The sequence below is a fragment of the Mesoplodon densirostris genome, chromosome 3 (assembly GCF_025265405.1).
Source record: "Mesoplodon densirostris isolate mMesDen1 chromosome 3, mMesDen1 primary haplotype, whole genome shotgun sequence".
Lineage (NCBI taxonomy): Eukaryota > Metazoa > Chordata > Mammalia > Artiodactyla > Ziphiidae > Mesoplodon > Mesoplodon densirostris.
This window is the reverse complement of record NC_082663.1, coordinates 79,008,550-79,032,973: the sequence shown is the minus strand read 5'-3', so window position 1 is coordinate 79,032,973 and position 24,424 is coordinate 79,008,550. Positions and strand designations below refer to the sequence as shown.

Below are 24,424 nucleotides of genomic sequence, written 5' to 3'. Positions count from 1 at the left end.
AGGGCTAAGTACTTTTACCATCTCATATTAAATGGAGAAGCTAGCAGTGGACTCCTTGTTATGAAACAAAACAGTTCAGATATAGTCCCAGATTACCCAACTCTGTCTGACCCGCTGCTGCTGTTTATATAAGGAGCCCAGGGGATTGATTAGCAGTTGGGTCTGGGAAGAGAATTAGGTTCTCCCACAGGCTTTATTAAAAGGGCTTTCCTGAGGCAAATGTAAAAAATAAAAATAAAGCCTTTCTTCTGCCCGCTTTGAACCACATTTTCCTGCTCTTTTTTTGCTTTAGCATCTCAATTCTGTAACTGCTTAGAGTACTAATGTTTTCTTCATTTATAGCCTTTCTTACCTTAAATCAGAGGACTCCTTCCTAGTTGAATAGGCACAAATTGATGGGGAGGCAGGGAGCAAGTGATCTTTGTGCCAAACTCTGTGGCCCGGTGTGGCGGGATTCTTCTTTGATCCTTTGAAAGAAATGGGTTACCCTGCAACTTGCTGTTTAAAATGAGGTAGAGATGAAGTGAGTGTTTTGTGGGTAGGAGGTTCATGGCCCAACGATGGCCTCGCATGAGGCCCCAGGTGAGACTCCAGTGCTGCCACAGCCCTGCCCAGATTCGAATTGCTTCTTAGGCATCATACTTTGATCCCTTTTAAGGGCCAAGTGAACCTCCCTTATTTGGTAGCCCTATGTCTACTTTGGGAGGGTGGGGTAAACTCCGGAGACCTTGGGGCTCTCTTGAGACTGTGGACCAGAGGTGGGTGAGACCTACAAAAGGGGTAGGGCAGCCTGCAACACAGTGATAGTCCTGTTTCTGTTTTTATTTGTATTTGCCTTCCTTGCTGGCCTGAATTCATTCTAAATGACCAGTCATGGTGTGTGTGAGTCTAGTTAAAAATGATTCTCTGCTCATCCCCCTCCCCAGAGACGAGTGTGGGAGAGGGATCCATAGTCAGCTTGGTTTGGGGGAGTGGAAGTTAAACAGGTTTCAGGGCGGAGGGGAGTGTGGAATTTATAGCGTTTCCTAAACTTGTCTGACCTAACTCTATTCTTTCTTTCCAAAAATTCCTATTGAAAGTTCAAGGAAGTAGTACTGTTTGCTGACACTATTGCAGCTGAGAAGTGGTGGGTTGGAAGGTTTGCCATTGCCACTTCAGAAATTTCAGTGTGTCTTCAGACTCTGGCAGCCTGGTAATGTGCAAAAATACAGGACAGGCCACCTTGATTCTGCTCCTCTGTCTGCTTGTTCACTTGCTGTCATTCACTTTGACACTTTGCTGGTCATTTCACTTTTCAAGTCATCAAAATCTAGGTCTGCTGATAGACAAAGCAGCCATAGCACTGCCCACAGGAAGCTTGCAGCCCAACATGAAGCAAGGGCAGACATTAGGCATTTGTTCATAAAACCTTTCCAACAAAGAAGTACAAGTAGGAAAATTTGGATATTAATCACAGAACCTTCCAAATGCTAAGTCAACACTCTACTATTTGAGCTTATCCCATTGAAATCCTCAGTTTTCTCATCTGTGAAATAGGACGAAGGCCTACCTCATCGGGTTACTTTATGAGACTTTATACGTGTAAAGCTCTTAGCACGGTGCCCCTCCCCCATCCCATAATTGGTGCAAGATAAATATTAGTTCCCTGCACATCTGACATTGATCTATCTCTGAATTAAGAAAAATACAGAAAACAGATCTAAATCTATCTCCAAAGCTCTAATTGTACCTTAATTTAATAACTTTTCTTACCACTGGGCAGTGACCCTTTAATGTTGAGTTCCTTTGTTGTGCAGTATTTTGATCTGATATTTACAATTGGTTACCTCCAGATAGTAAAGAAATATAAGAGCCAGTGAGACCTTTCTTTCTCCTTTAGGTAGGATTGTATCAAACAAACAGCCCCTCTGGCCAGGCCTTGGGAACCCAGCATGGACAGAACTACTATTCAGTAAAGCCCCATTAAGCTGTTTTCACCCAAGCCAACAGCACTTTAGAGACTGCTTTTACTTATCCATTGTTTCTAATTGCTAGTATTGTCCCTAATGCAGTTGTTCCACCTCGTATGTCATTACCAGTTCTTCCCCCTCTTTAACCAATGCGCATAGAGTTGGAGGCTTTAGTAGTGACGTATGAGATTTCACTTCAGAAATCATAAAGTGAGGGTCTAATACAGTTTCATTCTAATCTCTCTTTCTTCAGCAAGGAATGGTTACCAGGTATTGTCAGTGACCAGCCATGTACTGATGGCTTCACACATCCATATAGTATTCAGGTCACTACCGCCCACAGTATTTTCTAGAAATAGCCACTTGCCAAACACTTGTCATTGTTAAGTTTAAGCAGAAAGTGTGTTAATTATGTGAATGGCACTGGCCTGTGCAGAAATGGTGTGAATGCCTGCTTTTACCACTTTCCATTCCTCTAACTCACCTTGTAGTCTCAGCACCACAGAGGAGAGATCTGCTTGTCTGGCCCTCTTAGACTGTGTTGGTTGGTTGGTTGGTTGATTGGTTTTGTTTTTGCTTTTTGACTCCTAGAGTATGTTATGTCTGTTGAAAAGGAAGATCACCCATGAATGCCCTGGTGAATGTTGACCCCAAATTATGCCCGACTCTCCTCTTTGTGGCTTCTGAATCTGTGAAATTAAGCTAATGACTGAGCTCAGCCAACAGTGTGTCCTTAGTGAGATAGACAGGTATTTTTCACATTTCACATATTCGTTGTATTCATATCTGCCAACGAAATGACATACAATATGTAGGTTTAAGTTCTGTAAGTAGCACAGGTGAGCATGGAGATTACTTTATTTCCACTTAACATCAAATGCCTACAACCTTAAAATTTCCAGTGTGTTGCTATGGTGTGTGTCACTATTATCCGTGTGTATAGCTAAGTGGCCAAAATATTTTTATAATACATATTTATTCCAATAAATGCTTCTGTCAAAAAATTCTGAATCCACATTTTAGGCCATTTATTCAGAATGCTTTCTGTTTGCATATCTTTTTAAAGTAAAAACTGAAATATGAAGTCTTTATTCCTTCCAGAATGAAGAGGTGCCTAAATCAGAGTTGTGGAAATTGAGATGCTCATTATGTTATCACCCGCAAATGTGTAACAATGTCATTTCTACTGGACTTTAGGGAAAAGAGTGCAAATTCGGAAAGCACCTCAAGCTGTTTCAGATGCAGTGCCTGAGAGGAAAAGATCAACCCCCATGAACCCTGCAAATACCATTCGAAAGACACATAGCAGCAGCAGTGTTTCTCAGCGGCCATATCGGGACAGGGTGATTCACTTACTGGCACTGAAGGCCTATAAGAAACCTGAGCTGCTAGCTCGACTGCAGAAAGACGGTGTCAATCAGAAAGACAAGAACTCCCTTGGAGCAATTCTGCAACAGGTGAGGACAGCTGGAGAGAGTTCCTTCTGCTTACCTTCTTGTTGGGGAGTTCATTTGAGAAGGCTTGTTGCTGTTGTTGTTGTTATCATTATTATTGAGGTAGAGAAATTTCAGGCTCGTTTTGATCAATGATATGTGAATATTAAGTTAAATCATCTTGATTTAAACACTTAATTAAAAACTAATTGAAATGTAGACATTTATACTAGGTTTTATAAGTTAGAGCCTTCTGAATTATCAAGTTTCGAGCCATTATCTTCATTTGGGTTAAACAAACTTTGCCCTGAAATTCCATTAAAAAAAAGTAAACGAAGTTTTGGTTATCTGCTTTTAGTCTTGAATCCGCTGAACTATTGCCATAATTTTTATTGGTTTATGTAGGTGAAGTTATACAATGTGTTTTTATTGGTCTTTGGTCGGTATAAGCTAGAATATTTTTACCTGCTAAATAGTTTTGAATGTGTCTTGCCCTGCATGCTGTTTTCACCTGTAATACTCTACCTTTTTCAACCATTGGGTATGCTGAAATCAGTCACCTGTCTTCATTAAAGGATATGAATATGTAAAGTATTAGCACTGATCAGTTACCGTATAATCACAAACTTAAGTATAAAAGTAAGTAATTTTGTTAAAATCAACAGTTCATCAGACTGTAGCTTCCTGTATTTTCGAGAATGACTTGGTGTCATAAATGTTGATTAGTATTCAAGTCCACCAGAAATGGAAGTCTGCTTTCTTTATTTTTTTCTAAAGCAGTAACATTTCCAAAGTTGTTCTTAAATTTCATCATTAAAAAATAAAATAAAATAAACCTGCAGGTTTTCATGTATTATTCAAAGAATAACATTTTTAAGTCCTTTTCATCTGTTTTTCTTATATTCAAGACATGATACCAAGTGTCATGAAAGAGTGAAACCATAATCTCCAGTTCTGGGTTAACCAATCCCCAAGGTATCTTTGGCAATTTCAGGGATCTTATTAAGTCATTTGAGCACTTTTTGGAAACACTTAATTGAAACCCATTTGTCACATAGCAGTTTTAAGAGCTCAAGAGACAGGATGAAAGAATGAATGATGATGAGGGTATAGGTGTGTGTGTGTGTGTGTGTTCAGTTTTTTATTTGGGGAAGGGGGGAGGTTCAGGTTATAAGTCAAAATATTTGGTGACTGAATCTCCAGAAAGGTGGTAAATTACCTCCTAGGTTAGAGGATGAGAGGGCAAAATGATGGCAGAGGCAGTTCACCCAGAGGCTGCTACTGATGTATGTCAGTAGTCATGTGATCATGAATATGTGTATAGATATAATTTTTAAATGTAGGTATACTTAATTCCTGAGCATGTGGGATATGAGTGTCATTACTGTTGTTTACTTGATAGAATCTAGAGCATAGTCTCATCCTAGCTCCATATTAGAATCCCTTAGAGAACTTTTTTAAAATGCCAGTTCCTGGATTTCACCCCAGACCAACTAAATGGAGCAACTGAATGGATACTGAGCCATTGACTGAGATGGGGAGGGATGGAAAAGGAACAAGAGTATGCAGAGGAATCAGGAATCCTGTCGTACATACATGCTATTTTGACGATGTCTATTAGACATATCTAAATGGAGATGGATATTCAGTAGGTAGTTATATATATATATGAGAGTCTGGTGTCCAGAGGACAGTTGAAGCTGGAGTTATAACTTAGGAGCTAGCAGAATATAGATTGTAAGATCGTTGTATTTATTCCACTTTGAGAAATCTGGTTGTATCTCATGTTAATTTATTTGCAAAGTTGAATTTTAAGATAAGCCTATCATTTTCTACTGTACATCAACATTAATGTTAGTATTCAGCTGAGCTGTGAGAAAAGCATAAACTGTCATATTATATTTTATAGTACTTTTAAAAGACACAGAAAGAAGTGACGTTATTAAAAAGACCATTCCAGTAGGAAATGAAAAGAAGAATATCTTTCTGCCAGCCTTGAAAATGACTCTCGGTTCGGCCCCTGAATCCATACATTCATGTTGTTAATGGATCCTGGGCCTGGATGCGCAAGGAACCGTAGTTAAGGGATAAGACAAGATTACACTTGCAAATAATAACAGTAATTTGGGGGTTATTTTGGTTTCTGTTTCCGTTTATTGGTTTGGGGGAATTTCAAGGACTTTGAAAAAGTGGTTCTTCAGGAGAACTGGCAGCTATAACGAGCAAGCTTAGCAAGCCAAGAAGATGACAGACAAGATTATCAGAATTGATACTGTTTATGGAGATAATTTCTGTTGGTTACTGGAAGGGAACGTTTGTAAACCAACATAAGATTAAAAAAAAAAATCTTCCTCCACTTTTTGCGTAATGTAGGATTACTATTTAACAAATGCAGTGGCCATCCAGGAAAAAAATATTTAACCATGTATATAAAGTTTTATTTAATTCCCCAAATGAAGTCAAAAAGCATTTATTGAGATCTGGCATATGCAAAGCTAGCAGTCCCTTTGGAGCCATTTGATATAGTTATTTTCAGTATAAATCCAAAAGGTTGCCTGTTTTAGGTTAAGAAATAGCAAAAAGAACTAATGCTGTCTTTTCATACCATGTACCAGGTAGCCAATCTGAATCCTAAGGACCTCTCATACACCTTAAAGGATTATGTTTTTAAAGAGCTCCAAAAAGATTGGCCTGGATATAATGAAATAGACAGACGGTCATTAGAGTCAGTGCTCTCGAGGTATGTTATTTTTTTTTTCCTTTAAAAATTATGCAAATAAGTGATTATTATAGTCATTGTTATTTTAGTGTTGAGATGGGAAAAAAGAAGCAAGGGTAGGCTTTCTATCATGAACATTTGAAAATTGTCCCCCTAACTGGAACATGTGTGTCCTTTCCAGAAAACTAAATCCATCTCAGAATGCTGCCAGCACCAGCCGTTCAGAATCTCCTGTATGTTCTAGTAGAGACACTGCATCTTCTCCTCAGGTATTGCATAAAATTATATAATCATAGCCCTGAAGTGGACTTTAGGGGCCACCTTGTTCAGGTTTTCTGATTTATACGTGAGAGAAATGAGACCCAGAAAAGCCACACAGCTTCCCTACCCAAAGTTCATGGCAGAGCTTACTCTAGAATTCAGGTCCCAGCTCCCAGCCCAGAACTCTTTTTCACCATATAACACTACATTAAGTCAAGGTACTTAATGTCTACTCTGATTTTCAATCCTTGAAGTTCACATTTTGTTGTAAGATTATCTACTTTTCCATTTGATCACTAACTTATCCAGTCCCATATCCAGTCTTAGATTATATAGAAAATAGAAGATATTTAAATTTGCCTAAAGCACGTTCTAGAAAAATATTCTTGGGGAAAAATGTTTTTAAAATAAGCAAATAAAAAACTGCTATTTCCATATGTTTTCTTAAAGTACTTTTTGATTAGATCCCAATCAGAATATTCCACTGAGACTCCATTCCAGCTTAGAGTTTCCCCAAAAAGATTCAGTTGGAAAAAGATGGGGAGATCCTGGGCAACATAAGAGGTCAAGCCCACCTGGTTCTCAGACAACCTTGAACTCTCAGGTCTTTGAGACTGGCAGTGAGACAAACCGCTCTACCCCAGTGCTGTTGACAGAGTGCTCCTCTCTCTGGACCCCCCTCCCAAGGCTTAGGGAGGCAGGACAGATGTGTGGAGAACAGTTAGCGTGCCCTGGGCAAAAGGCTATTCACATGTCAGAAAATGTTAGAAACCTATTGTGAGGAACAGAGGAGGAACAAAATAAAAGCAATTCTGTCCTTGCATGTATGTTGTCTACAGAACCCTCAAATGCCAACTACTATAAAGCTAGTTATACTCTGATCTAATTGTGTACTAGGTGTGAGATCAGTGGCCCTAAATTCAACACAGAATAAATTAATGTGATGATTAACTATTATTTTCTTTCAAGCTAAAGTTTTAGCCACAGTATTACATTGGATGTATGCTTTGTACTTTTCAACTATCTGACTTTCCTTTTTATTTTAAATACTGTTATTGTTGTTGCTGGATTGGGCTAATATTAGCATGATTTTTGAAATTTTTTGAAATAGTAACTCCATATAATTTTTATGGACTAGTTATTCAGACTTATCTTTCAATTCAGTGAAAAGATATATTAAGGGAGAAAAAATTGGATGGCATTTCAGCAATGATAGAGGTATGTAGAGAAATTATTCTGAATGTGCTGGTTGTTGCCATCTTAAGACAGCCAAAATATGTATAACTGGAGCATGTTAGCACATGTGAAGAGATCAAATAAGTGTAGGCTTTTATTGCCCTGTACTTACCCTTGTTGGTTCTGACAACCAATAATGTTAAAAACTGCTTCTTCCTCTCACTGAATATAACTAGGTCAGCTGTGGCCAGCAGAGGAAGGAGGAGGCCACCTCTATTTAATATACTCCTGAGTGGTATAATCCACATAAATTGGCCTAGTCTCTCAAGGAACTTAGGGTGGGGCTGTATGATCAGAAAGTATAAGTACTTCAAGAAATATATTTGCCAGATTCTGCTTTTTTACATTAGACATGAAAACTTAATATAGATTGTTTGTGCTTAAGCTTGGAGGATGGTTAACACAACGCTGGTAATGAATTTAAATTGGTTATAAATTTAAGTATGAATAAAATTACTCAGTTGTTCTTCTAGTAACGAGTGACACATGTATTGAATTTTAGTGCAAACTGGCTCATCTGTTTTCCCTGTTCCCCCCCACCCCAGAAACGGCTTTTAGATTCAGATTTCATTGATCCTTTAATGAATAAAAAAGCTCGAATATCTCACCTGACAAATAGAGTGCCGCCAACATTAAATGGTCATTTGAATCCCACCAGTGAAAAATCTGCTGCAGGCCCCCCGCTGCCCCCTGCAGCCGCTGCCATCCCCACGCCTCCACCGCTGCCTTCAACCCACCTGCCTGTCTCCAATCCTCCTCAGACTGTAAATTCTCACTCCAATTCCCCTAGCACTCCAGAAGGCCGGGGGACTCAAGACCTACCTGTTGACAGTTTTAGTCAAAATGGTAGTATCTATGAGGACCAGCAAGACAAATATACCTCTAGGACTTCTCTGGAAACCTTACCACCTGGTTCAGTTCTACTAAAATGTCCAAAGCCTATGGAGGAAAACCATTCGTCTCACAAAAAGTCCAAGAAGAAGTCTAAAAGACACAAGGAAAAGGACCAAATAAAAAAGCATGACATTGAGATGATTGAGGAAAAGGAAGAGGACCTTAAAAGAGAAGAGGAAATTGCCAAGCTGAACAACTCCAGTCTGGATTCCAATGAAGGTATTTAGCATTTGTAAAAACCAACTACATGGGTTAAATGAATGGGAAGAGCGGACTATCCTGAATATGAGATTCTGCTGCTTGTAATTAGTAATGCTTTTTTATCAAATGACCTTCTGTTTAGTTATTAATCTTAGTATTGTCCTTTTGAGCAAATTTTTTTCTTGCATTTTACAGCAGTCATTTTCTGTCTCTTTTTAGCCAACTATTAAACATGGTTTCTATGTTTCTTAAGATGGTGACATTTGAAAATGACCCTGTCATCCTCCAGAGACCCCCTTTTAGAAGGTGAACTTTGTTGCGCTTTTCCAGAGCTGTCACAGTATTGTGCAACCTCAACATGACCTATTATATGCCATTCTTGAACTGATTTAACCAGACACACAATTAGCAATAAAAGTACTCAGCTCCTTCTTTACCAAGAAGCAGGGTCAACCCTGCTTTAATTAATGATAGCACAGGGGAAATGTCAAATTCTTTATAAAACAGGCGAGGTAAAATTATAGATGCAGATCCATAACATCATCTTCATTCAGAGTGAAAGCACTTTGTCTTCTGCAAGGCTGTTGGTGATTAGCTTCATAGATCTTGGGATTTTTTTTTTCAATTTTGAGAACACTTTTAGTTAGCTAACATCAACCGTTATTAATAAATTTAACCATTTCAAGCTTTTGGAAGCTTTCAAAGCCAAATATCTAGAGACCCAAAGAAGCCTAAAATAATGCTTTACCTCTAAAGAAAAGCTAATCAGTAGAAAGACTGCTTACCTGAGGGTAGTGATCTTTAAAACCTAATGACACAATTAGATTTTTCTTATTTTATATATATAGAACTTAATGTCTTGCATACCAACATACAGAAGATCCAAACCCATCATTTAGGACTGCTGCCAATTTTAAACCCAGCATAACTAAGGTAAAATTTCCCAGGAAAATACAACTTTAGAAAAAGTACTTTAATGATTAGACTTTAAGGAATTTTATCTTTCTGTAATTTGCCCACAGTAGTGAAAGTCTGTAATCCTTAGATTTAACTGACCATTTTTACCATAGGAGAGAAGCTTTGACTATGGAATAGTATGATGCAGTGCCTTTATTGACCTGGATTGAGTATATTGCTTGTCAAAGCATATATGTTGAAATATGTAGATCAGCATGGTAGTATATAGTGGCCCAAGAGGTAGGTGTAAGCTTTTTCCCTCAAACACTATCGTACTTGAATTTGCCAGATCAGGAAGAGAAAAAAAGGTAATGAAACTTCATGTTCAGAGTTAGTAAGCCAGATTCCTGGGTATGCCCCACTCTCCACACTTCCCACCATCAGATGGTAATCCTGAGTCAGAGACTGGATCCCAGAATGTTGAGAACCATAGCAGAGTTCGAGTTTTCTCAGAGCTGGAAGCCAAGAGAAGCAGGCCTAGTCTCTGAATCCTTCACTGAGGATGTAGTACCTTTCAAAGCCAATCGAGATTATCACAAACTGAGGATAGATTCAGACCCACATCCTCTGCTCTACTGCAATTTATCTGGTGTCTGTGGCAAAGGAGAAGCCAGGTGATGTGCACTTGATGCCTTTTCCTTTAAGGCTCAGGCTGTTTTAAAAACAAGCTTTTACCTAAGCCTGAATCAAATACACATACACACACACACACACACACACACACACACACACACACACACAGACGCACGCATGCACACAAAATAAGCCCACAGAGTCTGCATAATTAGTTTCGTGTGCTTTGTCCTTTAAAATATTAAACCAAGAAATTATTAAATTCTCACTCGTTTTATATTGAACATGTATGTTTTGCTAGCAGGCAGGGTTTGGGTTCGAGTTATTAATTTAATTCTACTTTGAATGATAAAAAATTAACCTAATAAAAACGTCTAATCATACCCTCTGGAAAATGGTACATTCAAACAAATGGAATACTGAGGGGTTTTATACACTATCACAGTGCAGTCCTGAGCAACTGGCACTTTCTTTTGTCCTCTTAAAAACAAATCTGTGTAGTATTATGAGGGTTAGAGATTAGAGGAGTATAAGTTGGTGTTCACTAATAACTTATTTTAAATTACTTTAAACTGATAGGAAAACTTCCTGCCCAATTCCACTGTCTTCCTACAAAAAGAATAGCAGTAAAAATACAGCCATCGAAATAGTCTGCTACCTGACTGACTTCACCATCTTATCTGCCTTGTTTGAATCCTATGAAAAGTAGATGTTGATGTAAAGTTTGTATCTCCCATTGTCTGGCTGCATCTGCCACCACAATCTTTGAATTGCTGGGCAGATGCCACAACTGTTGTTGAAAGAATAGAAGATTGACCTTGGGTTAAGATGGAATTCCTTTATTGTGCAGACACTGCAGTAGCCACAGGGTGCTTTCAATGCCTGGCGTCGGTTCTGCTGGCGCTGGTCATAGGGCCTCTATTGTTCTTGTTCAATTGTATTCCTTGCTTACTATTGCTTATTGAGATGGAAGCATAGAATTTGAGGAAAAGTGTTCCAGATGTTTCTGATCTATTTTAGAATTATAGCCATTTTGTAACCATACCCTTTGGTGAACGCTTGAATTTTTTTTCTTTGTAGGAGTTAAAGAGGATTGCACTGCCTCCACGGAAGCTTCTTCAACAATTGAACTCCCAGATTATTTGATGTAAGTTCAGATGTCTGCTGATGGGAGAGAACTATTTAATTTTAGAAAGTGTGCAAATTCTTTTCCCATAATTTGCAAATCAGAAAAGTAAGAAGTTCCAGAAATAGAGTCCTGGAGCCACCCCTGCAATTGAAAGGCTGCCATTAAGCCTGCTCGTCCCCAGTCCACCCTTGTCGGCTTGAGCAGGTTGTGCCTCTCCCTGCTGTGAGCTGTGCTCAGTGGCCTTTAAGTATAGAGAAGCCTGTCCTTTGTTCCAGGGCCAGGCCAAGCGTTTGATTATGGAAGGTTTCAGGGATCTGACTTTTCAAAGTCAAACAGTTTATCAATGCACAGTCATTTACTTGGGCCCCCCAAAGGGACAGTTTATTAGTGAGAAAGTACTTAAACCTCTGCAGTTAACACAAAGTAGAGAGATGGATTTTTATTTAAATAAAGCTTTGCCATCAAATTAACTTTAAGAGGAGAGAGCAGTAAAATTTGATCATTTCACTTTAATACCGGTTATAGTATTTTTCTTGTTATGACAACAAGTTGCTCAGTGCTAAGCTGGGGACTTTTTTATAACTGGTTATCACAGAAATTATAACTTGGACACATAATTCTAGCTTTTTTACAGATTCAAAGACTTCTGTAAGAAGAAAATAATTAAGTTGCAAAAGCCTGGAAAAATGGAGAGTGAAAGAGCAAACATTTGCCTACCAATAGCTTTGAAAATGAACAGATATACAAATAGCTTAAATGTAGACTGGAAATGGAATCTGGGCTGTATGAACATTTTTTTCTCTATCTCATCTCATGGTGGACAAAGTTAATTAGACTATGCAGTTTAGCGCGCCATGCCCCATGAAATGTTCATTTCCAGAGTAGAGAACATTTTATACTAAAAGTGTGTTACTTTTGCTTGACAGTAGTGTTGAAAGCTATACTTATTGGGGAATGATATAGCATGAAACCGTAATGCTGGTTATCATCTCTTAACTAAAAGGAACCCAAGAAACCATGCTGAGTACTCTCTCATCTGAGGTGGTGTATGGTTTTAGAGTTCTGTTGGGGAGCTTGGAAAAGCTGTTACCACTGTGTTGGCCCCAGAAGGGCTGGATGGGGGACAGTGCCTGGCTCCACTGACGTGGGCATTCACCTCTCCAAATGCGTTTCCTTAAAAGTCTTGTGAAAGTTGGCCCCCTCAAATAACAGCTGCAGTACTGTGTTCTCATTCTCTTATGACGGAATTTGAATTTCTCTTTTTTGTAATAGTGCTGTATACTTGTTACATAGGACAAAATCATGTGGGGAGACTGAAAAATGATTCTAACCTTTCCCCCATGGATTCAGTGTTGCCGTGTTTTGTCAACTTAAGCAGTTAATTCTATATTTAATAACTTGTTTTTAACGTACTGATCTACAGATGGTTGCTGCATCTGCCTCAGTGCATTTCTGTATGTTTGTCATTTTCTAGCTCTTTTAAAATCATGAAAGTACATAACCTATGTGATTGTTTGCTTAAGAGCAATTTATTTTAACAAAAGCTATCTTATATAAACATTGCAAGTTTTCTTAAAATGATGAGAAAGCATGAATTTTCAGAAAAATCACCAAAAATACAGAACTTAAACTTGTTTCTTAAGAAAACTAAAAGGACATACTATAAAACCTTTAATGATCAGCCTCTGAATAATTCATACTTAACCACAGTATTCCTAATTTTTATATAATAAGAATACTTCTGTTACTTGTGGTTGTGAATTATCCAAAGTATTTAACATTTTATTCCATCACTACATTAAGCGCCAGCTGTAGAACCATAACAATTTTTATTAAAAATAGTGACATGCTTTTCATTAAAATGCCAGTATAACCAAATAATCTTCTATAATAGCAACACAACTGTTGGCCAGTTTGGTACTTTTCCCTGAGGGAATTATTAAATAAAATATGGAGGGTATGGCCTCAGGTGTGATTTTGAGAAAGTAACAAATTAGACCTGAGTTTCACAATCAGTTTAGCCATTTTGCTTATGTATGCTTATCCCCAGGAACCTCTTTCTCCGCCCTGCCCGCCCCCCGCTCCCGGGCTCTCTCTGGTCTGCAGTCAGGACAGCCCGTGTCTAGAGACGCCTGTTTCACTGCTTGGCTGGTGGTTTTCCTTTTATAGCAAGGACACTAGCATACTACCACTGTCTCAGTTACACTTAGAAAATTAAACCTCCACACTGTCTAACTCAGCATGAATAAAAATATTAATGAGGACATTAAGGTTGCTCACCGCATCACTTTTCTCACATTTCCAACTAGGCATCTGTGCTATTGCATTTTAAATAAAACTGGTAAGAATGTCTAAAACCATTTTGGAGAGGACTGAACTCCCAAAGTTTTCCACAATGAAGAGTACATGTATACCCACTGGGGCACCCTGAAGCTCCTGCCACCTGCCTGAAATTGCTTTGATATCTCAATTTTTATCTCAAAAAGTGAAGGGTATTTTGCATTCCATGACAGGAGCACAGTACAAAGACCCAGGCCCAGAGCCACAAACAAATAATATTAACTTTAATATTAAAATGCTGTTTTGACTTACCACCACTGAATAAACTGACACTCTGGGAAGGTGGCCTTCATTCACTAGGTTCCTAGAGATATTCACACCCTGAAGTAAAACATTTGTGGCCTTTTTATTAGGAAAATAAACTAATACTATAAAACTGGCTTTCTGTTACACAGAGTATGACATTACGTGTTTGAAAAGAACTAGAGAAATACACCTTTTTTCCCCTTTTTAATTTTTTCTGGTCTCTCATTTTTAAAAAAATGATAAAGCAGCAGGTCTACAAAGAGCTTTGACTTCAGCACTTAGTGACTGTGTGACATTCTCCTGGTTTCACATTACCCCTCCAATCCTTCTGTCTCCATGTGACTCGTAACAGATGGGTTGGCCTCTGCCACTAGCATGGTAGTAAATTATTTGGGGTAGAGAAAGGTTTAGGAAGCTACATGTGCGTAAGTGTTGTCTTCTAGTTGCACTTTAATTCCATTGCCACCATGTTTTTTTCACATTTATTCTTCTTCACTGAAGTTCTTAAGCTCTCCTGTGGGATAATTTTACGAGGAAGGTCTTTGAAGGAGTGACAAGGCAGCAAGCAGTGGCAGAGTGGCATTCAGTCTAGGGAAACATGCATAGATTTAGTTTCTAAATATTTGGTTTAAATCTCAGACTTCTGCATCATGTTTATTCTGTAGCTACTCTCCATTTATCTTTTGTCTTTTTTATTAGAAAATATATTGCTATTGTCTCCTATGAGCAACGCCAGAATTACAAGGATGACTTCAATGCTGAGTATGATGAGTATAGGGCCTTGCATGCCAGGATGGAGACTGTGGCTAGAAGATTTATCAAACTGGATGCACAACGAAAGCGCCATTCTCCAGGCTCAAAGGAGTATCAGGTAAACACATTTGTTCCTAGACGGACTGACTTTCATATTTTACCTTCTTTCTTTCTCTGCCCTTCCCATCCCGAGCCATCCTCCTAGCCTTCAGAGCAAGTCTTCTCGCAGACCAGCCTCTCTGCAGCTTTTGGCCTTCATTTCAAATTAGCTAGGAAGGGCTTCCCTGGTGGCGCAGTGGTTGAGAGTCCGCCTGCCGATGCAGGGGACACGAGTTCATGCCCTGGTCCGGGAAGATCCCACATGCCGCGGAGCGGCTGGGCCCGTGAGCCATGGCCGCTGGGCCTGTGCGTCCGGAGCCTGTGCTCTGCAGGGGGAGAGGCCACAACAGTGAGAGGCCCGCGTAACAAAAATAAATAAATAAATAAAATTAGCTAGGAAAATAAATATTTGAAATAGTTCTTGAAAATAAGTGAACATGATGAGCCTATATTTCCTCCAGTGAAAAAACTATACTTTCATATAATATGTATAATATATACTTACATACTTACTGTAATATAATATGTAGTGTATTGAGAAAAATACAGACAACAAAATGGGAAAAACAAAAAGCAAGGTTTGGCATCAAAATATATGACCGCATTGCCAACTCAACTCAGACTATAGCTCTTACATCTGGTGCTACTTCCCAAAATTACTATTTCAAGTAAATTTAAAAAAAAATTTTTTTAAACCTCAGTCTGGCATAGAATATAAAGGGGGCTTAATACCACTCAGGTTTGGGGTTTAAGTGAAGAAAAGCATGGTGCTTCCAGCTTCCCGTGACTGCCATTTGTTAACAGGTATTAATCTGTTTTCACTTGCCTACATTAAGTGGTAATATTACTACAGCTGACAAAGAGCAGTAGAAGCCTGACCTGCCTACCGATTGTTGTTAGAGTTCTTAGCCAAAGGATTGATATAAATGGATGTTTCCCGCCTTGTGTATGACAGATAACTTTGTCACACTTCACAGCTGCAAATGGTGCCTCCATCCTAGCCCACTGTTGTTCTGACAGGAACCTACATGAGAAAATGGGGTGGGTTTTCCCACAATGGGGAAAACAGCCTGGGAGCATCCATGCCCTAGAAATTCATTATGTCTTCTATTAGTGGGCCTTAATCTTTTAAACAACGTGCCTAGAGTTATAGAAAACTTTGCCAGAGGAGTGAGTGGTTGGCAGTGCAAGAGGTCAGTGATATGGTTTTGGGTTTATTTTTTTCTATATAGTTATTTAGCAGTATACCATGATTATATTTAAACTAAAATGTAATTCTAAGAATTGCTTAGTGGTTGGGAGCAGGCTCCAAAGCCAGACTGCTTGGATTTGATTCCCAGCTCTACTTGTGTGACCTTGGGCAAGCTACTTAACTTGACTGAAAATTCTCAAAATGCCCATCCATAAAGTGAGGTGATTATAGAGTTGTACAGAATAACTGTTAGCATTTGGAAACTGCTTAGCTCCATAGTACATCAGGTTATGTAGTACATAAGGGTTAGCTCTCTTCCCCTACCACCCAATTTTCCTCCCTAGAGGCAATCAGTATTACTGGTTTCCATCGTATTCTTTCAGAGGTCTGTTTGAGTATAAGATATATATACACAAGCAAATTCACAAATATACCATATGTAATTGAATCTAAGATGTCATCATTTATAAGATGCACCATTGTCTTATGTTCCAGTAAGTTAAGGTATGATACATTATCAGATTTCAATAAAAATTCCTAGAATATAATATTCTATTCCTCCCTTACACACAAATGATACCAAACTTATAGATTGTTCTGTACTTTGCTTTTTTCACTAGACAATATATACCTTAGAGAATTTTTTTATGTAAGCACATAAAGCACTTGCCCCTTTTTTAATGGCCTCTTAGTACTCCTTTGTATGGATTAATGGACATTTAGATTTTGTTTACTTTCTTTTGCTTTACAAACAGTGCTGCAGTGAGTAACCTTGTACATGTGTCATTTCACTCAGGCACAATTAAATCTGAAAGAAAAGTATAAGTGCTGAGTCAGTTTTGCATTTGCTGTTTTAACGCAGTTGCCAAATTGCCCTCCTTAAAGACTGTACCAATTTACATTTCCATCATTAATATTTCCCACACCCTTGCCAATTGTGTTATCTGTTTACATTGCAAAGAAAAAAGTTCTCTTCTGATTTCTAATTATTAATTTTCTAGAGTGTTCATGAAGAAGTCTTACAAGAATATCGGAAGATAAAACAGGTAAGTATCATCACTATTAGTTTTCTGACCTTTAGTTGAGAAGTGTTATGAATTCCACAGTCTTACCCCTCGCTGTTCTTTTCATCCACAGTCTAGTCCCAATTACCATGAAGAAAAATACAGATGCGAGTATCTTCATAACAAGCTGGCTCACATCAAAAGACTAATAGGTGAATTTGACCAACAGCAAGCAGAGTCATGGCACTAGAGCTCTGCTTGGACCAGAAGATGTGAATAAACTTAAGCTTATTTATTTAAAATTCCAAATAAGTTGCTCTCAAATTCTAAAAAATGAAACTTTGCCTGTTGGAAGTTTCAGTATTAGTAAACTTGAGTTACCTTCCCCCCCCCCCTCATTTTACTTTGTTTCCTTGCATTTTTGAAGCTGCTTTTTTCTGGTCCTTTTTTCCTACTTAAGACTTGTGTTTGTCAATAGAAATAATTTTTTTTTGTAGATATTGGGGATCCAGTGTCTGTACTTCAAATCAATTTTTTTCCTTAAAAAACTATGTTTGTCATTAGAAATGATTTTTTTTAGATATTGGGGATCTAGTGTCCACACTTCAAAAGTATGTGTGTTTAAAAAAAAAACAGTAATGTACAAGGTGAAATGCTTTTGGATAAACATAAGCCTATTTTCTGACCTTTCTTAATATGAACTCTTTGCCTTAAATGGTAGAACATTTAGAAATTTGCACAAAATACAAAAAAACTTAAAACATTGTTTTGGAGGGTTAAGAAATAGAAAGGTGTGTATGTGTATAGATCTATATACACATGTGTATATATAGTCTGACTTGATCTAGAACAGTAAATCTGCCCTGCAAATTAACCCCCCATTGCAATGGTTGCCTTAAGGTGTTTGCTAGTTGTGTACCTAGTGTGGTTAATCATTAGCTACACTGCTTCCCACTTGATTAGAGCAATGGGAAGCACACTGTGGCCTACCAGCGTCTGAAAGCGTGTGCTCGACCTGTATGTGTGCAGAGGTGGTGTGGATGTGCGCGTGCGTGAAGGAAAAAAGCTGCTACTCTCAGTAGGCCAAACGCTCAGGTGAAACAACTGATGAGTGTCACTGTAGGTTTTTTTTCCTATCAAATTGCTACTCTATCGTGGAAGACAAAAGCATTTCCATTTCAACAGTTTGTCAACTTTATTAATGTTGGGCAAAATTGATATGTTATGAAAATGAAACAGATCTATAGTTTGGGGCAAAATTATAAAATTAAATGTGTAGGTAACCTATTTATATACTGCTATAAAGTATTTTTTGAAGAGAGATATGCAAAGAAGCTATTACCTACATGAAATGTATATTTAAAGTTTTTTTTTTCATCCTGGGTGCCAGGAATAAAAAAGAGTGGATATATTTAACCATAACATACTGTGATTCATCAAACAGCACAAACTTTCATTTCATGGAGTTTATCTGTTGACGTTGATTTAAACTATCATTTGTTTTATCATGTGGGAACATAAGTTATGTGGTCAAAAATATAAGGATTTTGAACTAATGTTGATTCAAGTTGTGTTGTCTTATCGTATTGTTTTTCAAAGTGCTGCCAGTTTAAAAGGGAAGCATTATGTTTACAAATATGTTTTGAAATGTTTGCCAAAATTTTGGTGGTATCTTTAATAAAGATGTTTGTCTCCAGCATCCAAAACAATAAAAAAATAAATAACTTTGTTGTGTATCACTGTAAACCAGAAAATGTTGGTGTCTAGAAAACCTGAGAGGGCATGTAGATGAAATTTTCTCTTTGGAGTTCTTCTAAAACATTAACAGGAAAGAGTAGATAATATAGTAAAAGTATACGAAAGTATACTATACAAAGACTGAAACAAGACCCTGTGCACTATAACTCTGTAACATTACCACAGCAATTTGATTTCTACGTAGCATGAAATGCTACGTAGCATGAAATTCTCCTAGGGAATTCGATTTTCTTTTAGCATTGAGATCCCTGGTGCTCTTCCTTTTACCTCAGAATTGGTACAATCATTACTAAGCGTTCACTGATATCAAACTTTCAGTTGGAAAAAAAAAAGCAGTAAAGGAAACTTAATTGGGGATAAATTTGGCCCTCATATCATATGGTAGAGTCTCCTGAGGGATTTTTCTGTAGGTAATGACCTCATTGGTGTCATTTCTTAGACATCATGGCCTTTTAATCAAAGATAGTGTGCTGCTACTTGCTATGAGTGGTGTTTCTCAAAAGCAAGGTGCTTGGACCACTTGCATCACCCAAATTAGAATCTCTGAGGATAGGGCCCACATAGCCCCATTTTCATAAGTATCCTCCAAGTAGTTTTGCAAGCTAAAGTGTGAGAACAATTGGCTTGGAAGTAACACTAAACCTTTAGGTCTCTAAATCTCAAAGTCTTGAACTGAAGAAGTTCGGCTATTGGCTTTTTTTCCCTAAGCCCCTCCCTGTCAGCAGGTGCAACTCACTTTTCCTCTCTACATCATTTGTGGCACCCTCTCAGTTGTTTCACTGCTAACACTTATTTTAGAACTTGTTTACAAACAAGGCAAACCTTCCAGTTGGCTAATTGTTAGCCCTTGGAGCTCCTACCCATCTACATCAGCACATCTTCTGGTTTACAAATTGGGTAATAATGGAAGCTGGAGATGCTTTATGAAAATCCAGCATTGCACACCCGTAGACTTGACCACCTACCTATAAAAGCCTTAATTTAGATGTTTGTTGTGTACATTGGGCAGATCCTTGCAAAATGTATATCTATCATCAGTTGCAAATTTGAGAGTTGTGAATCCCTGCATCTGCTATTACCTAAGGCTGCATCTCTTTTAAAGATGGGCGTGAGCCTATTAAGATATTTATAATCATTCTTCATCTCCTACTGCAAGATTTTTAGATTCTCTCAAATAATTGCTGCAGGAATGGGTGGCCACTTAGTATCCGTTACTCTGGTAGAATTTATTTAGTTTTTTGTTTTTTTGGTTTTTTTGAGAGAAATAGTAAGTGTAAAATAGCATTGTCAAGATGAGACAATGAGTTGTTGGGTTATTATTTGCTCATCACATTTCATCTAAAATAATTGGAAGCACTCTTGGTGATTTTTACCAACAACCATAAATTAACTCCAGAATGAGCGAGCAGCTGATTTAATACAAACCCAAAATAACATTAACTAGATGTGGTTTTGTTTCATGTGATGACTTCACTTCCTATCTCGTTGGTGATTTATTTCCCCTGGAATACTTTAGAGGGGTTCACTTTCAACTGTAAGTAGTGATAGATGTTCAGTACTTGCTCTCACAAAAGTAAGCGGTGTGGTCAGTTGATATCATAGCTCCATGCATTGATTATAAACATCCAGTATTAATTTTCCTTCATCTCTGATTGATCTTTTAACCTTAATAGTTTTCTTTTCCCTTAAAATATTTCACCTTATTCTGTAAAACAAATGCGTACCTTCATGTGTGAAGCAAGGTGTTGCGATGAGGTTTAGACACGAATGGTCCATCAGTTCTGACACTCTGCTTGGTTGCCTTACCCCTTCCACTAGTGCGTCCTTTGTTTCTGGAACTTGGCTGAAACTCTTCAGCCAGTTCATTGTCTTTCCAGCCGTGTGAGTGTTGAGTCACATATGAGTGGTTTTTGCCTTTACTACTTTTAAAGTTCTTACTGTTTATTACTTGCCTAAGTGTTACTAAATCCTTTTATTCTGTACCAGATGGGGAAAAACTATAGCCAGCTTTGGGAGGAACCTTTTGGGAAAAGATATTAACTGACACGACTAAATGAAGGCAACAGACGATGTTATCAATGTTCTTTGTAACCTGAAAACTGAACAAGGCTATGAGGCTCATTTCAAAATATTTTGAAAGTGTTAAAAATATAAACATATAGATCTACGCTGCTTCTCAGTTCTACCCAAACCATGTTAGCAAGGTAAAATGTCACAGAGACTTTTCAGTTAACTGAGCTCAGCAGCTGGGGTGGCCCCTATTGTTCTACACCAATTTCAGTTCAATAAAAACGTTAACTTTGCAATTCTGGTACGCGTTTTTCCTTTGTCTCATTTCAAGGCTCTTAATTTTGTCTTAGAAAAAAACATCCCACAACAAAGTTCTCTCTGATGCCCTAATGTAAATGATCTTCCTGGGACAGAGATATTACTTGTTGGTGACTCTAGGAGTGGGAACACAGGGTATTTGCCCCAGGACCCCCTGCTGCCTGTTTTACAAGTGGAGGACATGCCCTCCAAAGGCAGTATCTCCTAGGGGAACAATAATCAGTTACCATTTATTGAGGGTTTTCTGTGGGTTACACACTTTGTATGTGTTGTCACGTTTCTCCTCAGCACAACCCTGCTATCCCCATTTTATAGGCAAGTAAACTGAGGCTTAGAGAAGTTAAGACACTTGCCCATCACACAGCTAGTAAACAGTGGAGACTGGGAAGCCTGACTCCATTATCTGTTCTTAACCACTTTTCCATACTGCCACTCATACGCTGGTACCTATTTAGGGTTAGGGTAACCGTCACAAAGTGACAAGTCCAGTAACACCACACAGGGCTAGACTCTTATGATTCAAGGGAGACTAGAATGTGGGTGTTGGAGTGAAACCTAATGGATCATTCTCAGTGAGTTGATTTTGTCAGAAATGATAAATTTGAAGGAAGGCCAAAATACTTTTTGAGAAAACATGTGTGTCCTTTATTTTCGAATGTGTGCTATCTTAACAGTGGGCTGTTGGAAGGAGATAGGGGCAGTGCAGGTAGAGAGAAGCAGCAGGGTTACAGTCTTGGGATCACATCATTTTCTCTTCATATTAAAAGGCTGTCTCAGTAAAAGACTTCAGCTCTAAGGGGTATCCAGTGTGAATTAGACATAAGGACATTCTAGCTGGATCCTTAACATGCAGTTTCTACAAGTTTTCTGAATGACTAATGGAGGAGGAAAGGAAGCAAGCCTCAATTAAGCACTAGTATTAAAAACCCAGAGTGCTCAGTGCCAGCCATGATTCTGGTTGGGTTTATGAGGAGCCCCAGGAATGAATGAGGTTCCCAATGTTGTAATTATTTCAGCAGCCCTCCCTCCCCCACTGGACATTTGACATTGTACTTGTCTTTTAACTCAACTTCTTTCCTCAGCTATAGGGTGAAAATATGCCTTCTAACTGGGATATGGAAGGGGCTCAATTATTGTTTGTAAAGTACTTGGGAGTTCTGAAGACCAGCAATCTGCTGAATGCAATAGGGAGAGTTTGTTGGAGCATTATTTTTCTAGGTGAGGATGAGTCTGTTTTGATTGATTACAAAGGGGACAAAGGTTGAGAGAAGCTTAAGTTTTCGAGGTGGAGTGTTTGGGGTTTTATTGATGTAGACCTACACGTACCTGCCCCACTCATTTTACCTTTCTGAGACTGGGGCCGGAGGCTGGCCGTGGCAGTAGGTGGCTCTGATATTTTATGATTGCTTAATTCTCCATTTGGAGTCAGATGATTCCGCTGTATGATGGTGGAGATGTGTTATTATTTACAACTCCTGCCTGTTTAATTCAGTGTGGTGGCCAGGCTGGTTTGTCTTGCTGATACTTGGGACAATCTGGGCATCTGGAGAAGGATGATAAGAATTCCTTATCTGGTCTGTGAAATACGGGAGAGTGCTTCCTGAAGACTGAGCCCACATTATCGGCCACCATGTTTGAGTTCGAAAGTTGGGGCCTCTAAGAAATGACGGACTGCCTTTCTATACTTCATGGACTCCAGGGGGCTTACAGAATTCCACTGTGGTATAGATAGGCAGCATGATCTACCAGTCTCATCTCCTGCCACTCCCACTCCATGCCAGTCACAAGGGCCTGCCTTCAGGGTCTGGAGTAACCCTTGCTCCGCCCATCCCCAGGCTTTACTTAGCGCTTGCAGTCCTGCACCACTGGCTCTACCCTCCATCCCTCTCTCACTTAGCTAAGGCCTCCTCACCCCTAAGATCTCCCCCTTGAATATCACTTTCTCCAGGAAGCATTCTCTAACCTTTCAGACTAACTTGGGTCACCCTAGTATATGTTCTCGTTCATCTTATACTTCTTTGTGGCATTTAATCACAATTATAATTAAATACTAATTGTATTATTAATTAAATAAGTTCCATGAGAGTAGAGACTGCCTTGTTCACTGGTGTGTCCCCAGCTCCTAGCCTGGTGCCTGGCATAGAGAAGGTGCTCAATAGTAATTTACTGAAAGAATGAATGAGGCAGGCTATCCATATATGTCATTTAAAATTCATGTGGCCAGAGGATTTGGATTACTGCGAAAGTCTGCCATATCATTCAGGTTTGTGTGCCTTGCCACTTTATCTTCCCGAAGTCATGATTAAGGAATGAGTTACTGATGGCAGATTGACTTTGGGAATCCCTTTGCCCTGAATAACTAACTGGACACCTTCAAAGGGTACAGCTCTCTCCAACACTGGCATTCATACCTCTAGTCACCTCTGGAATATGAGCATCTACGTGGTCTATAATGGTTTGGAACATAAAATGAAATGGTTTAAAAAGTTATTTTTATTGTTTATCGTAACTGACAGATAGGTTCTGGTTTCATTCCCCCACTTCTCAGGGACAAGGTTAGAGGATGGCAGTCTAAGCGTCTCTAGCCTGATGTTTCTTTAAATTTGACATGTGCTTTTCCTGACCTTTTTTTTTAATGCCTGGTGCTTCCATAACCTTCCAAGCAGTAGACACTCTGAGGATAATCAAAGGACTTTAGAATTCCTGCAGTGATAGAGCTAGCAGGGCCTGTCAACAGCACCTAGAACAAACAATGGTCTTCATTTCATAGATGATGAAATGAAGGTGTTTAAATGACAGCCACCAGAGCAGGAGGAGACCTCAGGATCTTACACTCTTCCCAAGGGAGGAGCTGAGAACAGCCCAGCAGCCACTGCTGGCAAGTGGTAGGAAGACAGGGAGGAGGGGGAAAGTGCCAAACAAGAGGCGTCACACCACCAGCCCTTCAGAGCACAGAGTCAGGCTGCAGAGCACAGGTGAGCCTGCGAAGCCCTCCAGCTGCAGCTTCCCACCCTGAGTGGGGTAGGACCTGCCTCGGGGCTGTCGTGATCACATACATGTGGAGTGGTGCTTGGCACCTAGTAAGTTTTCTATACATATTTTTTTGCTGTTTATTTTCTAATTATTTCTTTCCATCTTTTATTTCGACTTGGAGAGTTTTGTAGCAATATACCTGACAAACAAGCAGCCAGCCAGAACTGAAAACCCTATTAGATTTTCGCATAACCGTGATTGAGTCCCTGTGGTAGATAAACACAACCTAGAGCATTTCAAAGTCTCTGCTCCCGATTGCTCTACAGAATGTTTTCTCTGTGAACTTGTTCAAGCACCACATATAGCTTCTCTTAACATC

The 24,424-nt window shown here is 38.9% G+C and overlaps 1 protein-coding gene across 1 annotated transcript in view; it reads left to right on the top strand.

The window, feature by feature from the left end:
* ELL2 (elongation factor for RNA polymerase II 2) overlaps positions 1-21,025 on the top strand; it is a 75,150-nt gene extending 54,125 nt beyond the window's left edge. The window contains exons 5-12 of the mRNA XM_060093173.1: positions 3,147-3,406; positions 5,998-6,122; positions 6,283-6,370; positions 8,144-8,711; positions 11,304-11,370; positions 14,638-14,809; positions 16,984-17,028; positions 17,120-21,025. Of these exons, the coding sequence (XP_059949156.1) occupies positions 3,147-3,406; positions 5,998-6,122; positions 6,283-6,370; positions 8,144-8,711; positions 11,304-11,370; positions 14,638-14,809; positions 16,984-17,028; positions 17,120-17,236 (1,442 nt within the window). The 3' untranslated portion in view covers positions 17,237-21,025. The remainder of the gene's footprint in view (positions 1-3,146; positions 3,407-5,997; positions 6,123-6,282; positions 6,371-8,143; positions 8,712-11,303; positions 11,371-14,637; positions 14,810-16,983; positions 17,029-17,119) is intronic.
* The last annotated feature ends 3,399 nt before the right edge of the window (positions 21,026-24,424 follow it).